At 55.0% G+C, this 7,070-nt stretch overlaps 2 protein-coding genes and 12 non-coding genes across 14 annotated transcripts in view; 10 read left to right on the top strand and 4 right to left on the bottom strand.

Moving 5' to 3' along the window:
- On the bottom strand, positions 1-109 carry TRNAL-CAA. The gene is made up of 2 exons: positions 72-109; positions 1-46 (listed from the first exon to the last, which is right to left on the bottom strand). It is a non-coding gene; the product is annotated as a tRNA-Leu (tRNA).
- The window catches only part of LOC112955059 (E3 ubiquitin-protein ligase TRIM41-like), a 7,340-nt gene extending 7,185 nt beyond the window's left edge, over positions 1-155 (top strand). Inside the window, exon 9 of the mRNA XM_026048348.1 lies at positions 7-155. Within this exon, the coding sequence (XP_025904133.1) occupies positions 7-155 (149 nt within the window). The remainder of the gene's footprint in view (positions 1-6) is intronic.
- A 141-nt stretch (positions 156-296) lies between these two features.
- Positions 297-369, bottom strand: TRNAK-CUU. The gene has a single exon. It is a non-coding gene; the product is annotated as a tRNA-Lys (tRNA).
- Positions 370-620: 251 nt separating this feature from the next.
- TRNAV-CAC lies at positions 621-693 on the top strand. The gene has a single exon. It is a non-coding gene; the product is annotated as a tRNA-Val (tRNA).
- Positions 694-945: 252 nt separating this feature from the next.
- On the bottom strand, positions 946-1,017 carry TRNAE-UUC. The gene has a single exon. It is a non-coding gene; the product is annotated as a tRNA-Glu (tRNA).
- Positions 1,018-1,321: 304 nt separating this feature from the next.
- On the top strand, positions 1,322-1,393 carry TRNAE-UUC. The gene has a single exon. It is a non-coding gene; the product is annotated as a tRNA-Glu (tRNA).
- Positions 1,394-1,621: 228 nt separating this feature from the next.
- Positions 1,622-1,694, top strand: TRNAV-CAC. The gene has a single exon. It is a non-coding gene; the product is annotated as a tRNA-Val (tRNA).
- A 242-nt stretch (positions 1,695-1,936) lies between these two features.
- TRNAV-CAC lies at positions 1,937-2,009 on the bottom strand. The gene has a single exon. It is a non-coding gene; the product is annotated as a tRNA-Val (tRNA).
- A 513-nt stretch (positions 2,010-2,522) lies between these two features.
- On the top strand, positions 2,523-2,595 carry TRNAV-CAC. Its single transcript has one exon. It is a non-coding gene; the product is annotated as a tRNA-Val (tRNA).
- Positions 2,596-2,722: 127 nt separating this feature from the next.
- Positions 2,723-2,795, top strand: TRNAV-AAC. The gene has a single exon. It is a non-coding gene; the product is annotated as a tRNA-Val (tRNA).
- Positions 2,796-3,353: 558 nt separating this feature from the next.
- On the top strand, positions 3,354-3,425 carry TRNAE-CUC. The gene has a single exon. It is a non-coding gene; the product is annotated as a tRNA-Glu (tRNA).
- Positions 3,426-3,729: 304 nt separating this feature from the next.
- On the top strand, positions 3,730-3,802 carry TRNAK-CUU. The gene has a single exon. It is a non-coding gene; the product is annotated as a tRNA-Lys (tRNA).
- Positions 3,803-4,579: 777 nt separating this feature from the next.
- TRNAK-CUU lies at positions 4,580-4,652 on the top strand. The gene has a single exon. It is a non-coding gene; the product is annotated as a tRNA-Lys (tRNA).
- Positions 4,653-5,139: 487 nt separating this feature from the next.
- LOC112955058 overlaps positions 5,140-7,070 on the top strand; it is a 24,338-nt gene continuing 22,407 nt past the window's right edge. The window contains exons 1-3 of the mRNA XM_026048347.1: positions 5,140-5,188; positions 5,637-5,756; positions 6,762-6,906. Of these exons, the coding sequence (XP_025904132.1) occupies positions 5,140-5,188; positions 5,637-5,756; positions 6,762-6,906 (314 nt within the window). The remainder of the gene's footprint in view (positions 5,189-5,636; positions 5,757-6,761; positions 6,907-7,070) is intronic.

Raw genomic sequence — 7,070 nt, 5'->3', positions numbered from 1 at the left:
TGTCAGGAGTGGGATTTGAACCCACGCCTCCATTCGGAGACCAGAAATCCCAGGAGAGGGAAGAGCAGATCCTTGAGTCTGGCGCCTTAGACCACTCGGCCATCCTGACCACGGGGCCAAAATACCCAGAAAAGGGAAAATATCCCCCAAAATGATGTTTCGGGGGTGATTATTTCATTGCCCTTTTCCTAGTGGCCGTTGCAGAGGTTCAAATGGAAATTTGGGAGCGGGAAAGGAGGGAATTTCCTCCATCTGTTTCATGGGAACATAAAGGGAAAGGGAGAAAAACATCCACTCGCCCAACGTGGGGCTCGAACCCACGACCCTGAGATTAAGAGTCTCATGCTCTACCGACTGAGCTAGCCGGGCTCCGGTTTTGTTCTCGTTTCCTCCCTTTTCCTACGGGAATAAAATCAGGGAATGGGGAACTATGGGGCGGAATTATGCTCTGCATTCGCTGCAGTCTTTTCCTTCGGCTTCGGAGATTTTCCCTGCTGAAAACAGGCAGAAAGTGGAGAAAGGCCCCGGATTTTTCCCACCGTGTTTTTTTGTTACCCGGGTGATTTTAAACTATGGAATAAGCGTGAGTGCCCAAGGAGGGGGCAGGGATTCCACGGGTGGTTTCTGTAGTGTAGTGGTTATCACGTTCGCCTCACACGCGAAAGGTCCCCGGTTCGAAACCGGGCAGAAACAAGCCTCAAAAAACACAGTTTTTGCGGTTTTTGGAGATAAATTTGCAAAACTACAATCATACAGGTAGTAACTGGAAATAACCAAAAAAAAAACAACTCTGGGAAAATATCTTTTTTCGTAGCAGTAACTGGGAATTTCTCATTTCCAGTGAGCACTTTTTGGCAGAACCGGTCTACTTGCCAGCAGGAGTAAGTGAATATCACTATTATGGGGTAAAATTTCGCTAAATTTTGGTGAAAAACTGCATTTTTTTTCCCTGACCGGGAATCGAACCCGGGCCGTGGCGGTGAAAGCGCCGAATCCTAGCCACTAGACCACCAGGGAGGGCATTTTGGGGCAATTCCTGGCAATCTCATCTTTAATTTTTGCCCAGTTTGGGGCTTTTCCTGCAAGGCACAGATGGAAGAGCTGGGGCAGCTCCAGCCTCGTCCTCCTGGATTCCAGAACAAATCCCACGGAGAGAGGAAAATGCGCCGCTTTTCAGGGCAGAAAATAAAAAATCTCTACTTTTATTAGCGGCACCCGCCTATTTCTAGAATTATTTACCCCTAATTCTTTGCAGAAAGCAACGCTTTTTTCTTTTTTCTTCTCAGCAAGCAGACAAAAATAGGAATTTTTGCCCAAATTCTCCCTGGTGGTCTAGTGGTCAGGATCCGGCGCTTTCACCGCCGTGGCCCGGGTTCGATTCCCGGTCAGGGAATACTTTTTCTAGGAAAACAAGGTGATTTTTTTTTCAAGATAATAATATTTTCTTCCTCTGGGCAGCGGGGAGATCCCGAAGGACTTCCCTGCATGGAGATACTGGCCCATCCTGGAGGTTCAGGGACACTGCATCCATCCCCCCAAAAAAATCCCATTGCTCCCCATTGGAGCCAGGTGGGATTTGGAAGTTTGGGTGGATTTGGAACCCGAAAATTACCCACGTGGAGTTTCTGTAGTGTAGTGGTTATCACGTTCGCCTCACACGCGAAAGGTCCCCGGTTCGAAACCGGGCAGAAACAACGAGTTAATTCTTTTCTTCCTTATTTTTTCCCCCATTCTTTTAAATTATTTCCCAACTTTTCCCTCTCCTCTTCCCCTAGCAAACTTGCATTTCAAATGCAGAGCAGTGGGGATGATATTCCAAGGCGAAAAGCCCTGTCTCCGTTCCCTTACTGTAGAGCAAAACGCTTCCCGTTTTGGCACCGTAATGATAAAGGAAAAGATTTTAATTTTCCACGATGAGGATGGAAAAAAGGCCACTTGTTTCTGCCCGGTTTCGAACCGGGGACCTTTCGCGTGTGAGGCGAACGTGATAACCACTACACTACAGAAACTCAGCACAGGAGAGTTTTTGCACCTGCTCCACAGGAGAATGAAAGAAAATCCATGGAGACCTTGGGACAAAAACCCTGAAGATTGTGGAGCAAATGCCCTGGAGACCCTGGAGGAAAAACCCTGGAAATCTTGGAGCAAAAGCCCTGGAGATCTTGGAGCAAACTTTCCAGAGACCTTGGAGCAAAAGCCCTGGAGATCTCGGAGCAAAAACCCTGGAGATCTTGGAGTAGACCCCCCGGAGACCTTGGAGGAAGTAGCCCGGAGATCTTGGAGCAAGCACCCTGGAGACCTTGGAGTAAAAATCTTGGAGATCTTGGAGAAAAAGCTCTGGAGATCTTGGAGCAAACACCCTAGAGACCTTGGAGCAACCACTCTGGAGATCTTGGAGGAAATGTCTGAGAAAACTGGGAGCAAAAGCCCTGGAGATCTTGGAGCAAAGATCCCAGAGATCTTGGAATAAAAGCCCTGGAGATTCTGCTCCTTGCAGGCACCATACACGGCTCAAATACTGAGTTTCTGTAGTGTAGTGGTTATCACGTTCGCCTCACACGCGAAAGGTCCCCGGTTCGAAACCGGGCAGAAACAACCTTATGCTTTTCACCATCTCTGGCCAATGGGAAATAAGAATTTGGGTCACTTTTTCCCCTTCTATCCCAGTCTGAGAGCCCTCTTTCCCACCAAATAAATCCCTACTTTTTGAGAATAGCTGTGGGTTTCTGTAGTGTAGTGGTTATCACATTCGCCTAACACGCGAAAGGTCCCTGGTTCGAAACCAGGCAGAAACAAGGATTTTTGGGGGCTCTTTCCATAAGTAGACACCGTTGGGTGACTGCCTTCTCAATCTTACCACCATATGGTCCCTATATCCACCCATATGGATGGTGGACCATGCAGATGTTGGACTGGGAAACCTGGGGGGCATGTCCATCCTTGGAAACGCTCAAGACCCACTGAGAGAAGCACCCAGCACAAGAGCAGAGCGCTCCGGAGATGCCTCCAACCTTGGCCCGGGGGCCGTCTCTGGCCAAGAGCGGGTTTTAAGGGTTGCCCATGGTGCTGAGAGGGGTTAATTGCCCCAAATAGCCCCATCTGGGACCACGTCACCCTTCTGCCCATGCTCCAGGGCCCTCTTTAAGCCCAGCCGTTGGCCCTAAACCTGGTTCAAGCCCCGCAGACCCAGGCAGGGCTTAAAATTTGGCTCGTCATCCCGCTATAAATTGGAAGAGAAGCCGCGAAATTGGGCAATGACCTCGAAATCCCGCCAGTCTGCATGGCAGAGCGGAGCTCTTTGTGGAGGGAGTGATAAATTTGGGAAAACCTCCAGAGAAGGTGCCTTCCAGCTCTCCCTGGTGGTCTAGTGGTTAGGATTCGGCGCTCTCACCGCCGCGGCCCGGGTTCGATTCCCGGTCAGGGAAGGTGTTTTTTTTCCGCTAAAACTTTCCCGTTTTATTGTTGTTGTTGTTGTTGTTATTATTATTATTATTATTATTATTATTATTATTATTATTATTATTATTGCTCTCGTTTTCGTTGTCGTCGCGCTCTTGCAACGCGGAACATTGCGTTATTCCCAAGGCCGGACCTGGAAACGCTCCCGGAGCAGCTGCAACGAGTCGTGCCAGGTCGCAGCGCCCCCCATTCCCCTCCCCGGCGCCAAATCCCGCTTTTATTCCCCTAGGATCGTAGCCCCAGGGCTTCCCTATGGAATTCTATCAAGGAGCCCGGCTAGCTCAGTCGGTAGAGCATGAGACTCTTAATCTCAGGGTCGTGGGTTCGAGCCCCACGTTGGGCGTAAATGTTATTTTCCCCCTTTATTTTATCCTCCCCCCCTTTATTTTATCCTCCCCCCCTTTATTTTATCCTCCCCCCCTTTATTTTATCCTCCCCCCCTTTATTTCATTCCCCCCCAGAAAATGCAAAACACACCCCCAAAAGACCCCCTTCCCGCTCCAGCCTCCTATCTCCCGCCTCGCCTTCCCGTTATCACTCCTAGCCCCTGCTTCTCCCTTATCATTTACCGCTGCCATCCTCCGCTCGGAACAGCGTTATTCCTGGCGTTTCCGCCGTTTATTCCCGTTTTCCCCTTGCAAAAGCCGGCAGCACCTGGGGGGGGGGGGCTGCCCCCGGCCCCGCTCCAGATGTTTGCCCAGCTGTGCGGGGTCATTGTTCCCGCCGAACAATGCCCCGGGCTCCGCAGGTCGTTCAGCCCCTCGGGCCCCGGGGGGGGGGGGCTATAAAAGCAGGGGGGCTTTAAAAGCAGCGGCGCCTCCCGCCCCCCTCCACACTCCCCTCGCGAGCGGGAAGCAGCGCCTGGTAAGCTCCCCCCCCCCTTTTACCCTTTTTCCTTGGAAAACGGCCCTTTTTAGGGCTGCAAAGCCCTTGTCTTGCTTTCTTCCCCCTGCACCGCACTCCTGCAAGGACTTGCACCACCCGCCCGTTTTTAGGGGCGTTTTTGCAGCAAAAAAAGGTTTTATCTTGAAGGGGGGGATAAATTTATCCTGGGGGGGGGGAATCCCCCCACTAATTTGCACCCCTCGAGGAACCGTCCAATGAATGGGCGTCTATGGGAGCCCGGCTAGCTCAGTCGGTAGAGCATGAGACTCTTAATCTCAGGGTCGTGGGTTCGAGCCCCACGTTGGGCGCCTTCGTTTTCGCTCCTCTTCCTCTCTTTTCCCTCCTTTTTTTCCCCCATTTTAACTTCGCTCCAAAGTTGTCCGCCTCTGGATAAGGAAGACCCGCTGTCCCCGCGGCTTTCCCGAGGCTTCCGAATCCTATCGGGGTTTAGTCGGAGCGCCCGAATCCCAGTTATTCCCAAGCCAAAGGCGGACGCAGCGGACGAAAGCGACGTAATTAATCTTTTTTTTGCGTTAATTACTGCATTTTTGGCTTCAGAACTCTAGCGTTCCCCCCCTTGTGCTCGATTTCTGCTGTTTCCGGGATGCCCTGCCCGATATATTCCCCTTTTTTTGGCTTTTTCCTTCAAATTGTGCCGGGAGGTTTTGCCCAGCCGCCTTCCTCCTCCCAGCAGAACCCGGAGGAAACTCGGAGTGGGGATTAACGGATGAGGACTAACGAACGCGCCGCTTCCATTGGCAGGTCGGGCCGCTCCGGTTGTCCCCCTCGGCCACCATGAAGGTCCTTTGGGCCGTGGTGGCCTCCCTTCTGTGCGTCGGCCTCGGTAAGCGCAGCCTCCCGGAGGCCCGGGAAGGGCAGAACTCCCTGGAAACGGCCCTTTCTTCCCATTCCTCCCCACCGGTTTGGAGCCTCCAAGGAGGAGATGCCACCTCTTGACCTCCCCTGGGCTCCTGGGGTGGATCCCGTTCCCGGGGTAGATCCAGGGGCTCTTGGGATGGTCTCGACAGGGAGAACTCGGCTCCGGAGTCGCTTCCCAGGGCTTCTTTCCACTTGTCTCCATGGGGTGGAGGTCGGCGGCCTCTACATATGGAAGCCCTACCAAGAGGTTGGCTCCATGGGCATCATCTCCATCCTACGGATCGGGGAGAAGGAACCACCCTACGCGTTCCCAAGAGGGCTCCAAACCTTCCACGGAGCCTCCAGCCTTGCGGGGCCTCCAAGCCCCGTAGAAGGGAGGCCGGAGCTGAGGGCGCCTCCTCTTCCTCCCGCAGCGGAGGCCCTTTCCTGCAGGTTCTGCAAGTACAAGCTGCCCTTCGTGGGCTGCTTCCAGGGCGCCAACGTGACCACGTGCGAGCCCAAGGAGAAGTGCGTCATCATCAAGACCTCCCTGGGTTCGTATGGGGCTCCCCGTGGGGCGCTGCCTCCCTCTCCCGGCCTCCCTTCTCCCTAATTCCAAGGAAACAGGGTGTTCTCCACCCTGGGGCTCCGTTGAGTGGAGGGATTCGCCCTCCAGTCCACCAGTTGGGTTGTCCCAAGGGCACTTTTGGGCACCTGGAACCTCTGGAATGCTGGAAAGAGCCGGGATTCGCCCTCCAATCCACCAGTTGGGTTGTCCCAAGGGCATTGTTGACCCCCTGGATCCCCCCAGTCCTCCAGTTGGGTTGTTCCAAGGGCGTTGTTGACCCCCAGACCCCTTCAGAACGCCGGGAAGCGCTGGGATTCGCCCTCCAATTCACCAGTTGGGCTCTTCCAAGGGCATTGTTGACCCCCCGGACCTCCCAGAACGCTGGGAAGGGCCGGGATTCGCCCTCCAATCCACCAGTTGGGTTGTCCCAAGGTCAATGTTGACCCCCAGACCCCCCAGGAACGCCGGGAAGCGCCGGGATTCGCCCTCCAATTCACCAGTTGGGCTCTTCCAAGGGCGCTGTTGACCCCCTGGATCCCCCCAGTCCTCCAGTTGGGTTGTCCCAAGGTCAATGTTGACCCCCAGACCCCCCAGGAACGCCGGGAAGCGCCGGGATTCTCCCTCCAATTCACCAGTTGGGCTCTTCCAAGGGCGCTGTTGACCCCCTGGATCCCCCCAGTCCTCCAGTTGGGTTGTCCCAAGGGCATTGTTGACCCCCGGACCTCCCAGAACGCTGGGAAGGGCCGGGATTCGCCCTCCAACCCACCAGTTGGGTTGTCCAAGGGCATTGTTGACCCCCTGGATCCCCCCAGTGCACCAGTTGGGTTGTCCCAAGGGCATTGTTGACCCCTGGAACACCTGGAAGGGCCGGAATTCACCCTCCCATTCACCCATTGGGTTGTCCCAAGGGCGCTGTTGACCCCCAGACCCCCCCTGGACCACCAGGAAGGGCCGGCATCTCCCCCGTTGACCCCCCGCCGTGCCCCCCCAGGCAAGGCCACGCTCTACTACCAGCAGGGCTGCACATCGGCGCTCAACTGCGGCCGGCGGCGCGCGGCCGACGCCGCGTCCCGCCTCTCGGCGCTCTACGCCTGCTGCGAGACCGACCTGTGCAACGAGGACTGGGAGCCGGCCTAGCCCGGACCCCCGCCCCGGGGGGCGCGCGGCCCGCGGGCTCTTTTTTGGGCGGAATCGGGCCGGTTTGGGGCAATAAAGCCGCGCTGGGAGGTGGTTGGTCTTGGCGCTGCTTGGGGGGGTATTAATAGCTCGCCGCGGGAGCCGGGCTTTGGGCTTGGCTTAA

The sequence above is a fragment of the Nothoprocta perdicaria genome, unplaced genomic scaffold (genome assembly GCF_003342845.1).
Source record: "Nothoprocta perdicaria isolate Ctin4 unplaced genomic scaffold, notPer1 scaffold_536, whole genome shotgun sequence".
Classification (NCBI taxonomy): Eukaryota; Metazoa; Chordata; class Aves; order Tinamiformes; family Tinamidae; genus Nothoprocta; species Nothoprocta perdicaria.
Note: the sequence above shows the minus strand (reverse complement) of the source record. Positions and strands in the feature narration are given on the sequence as shown.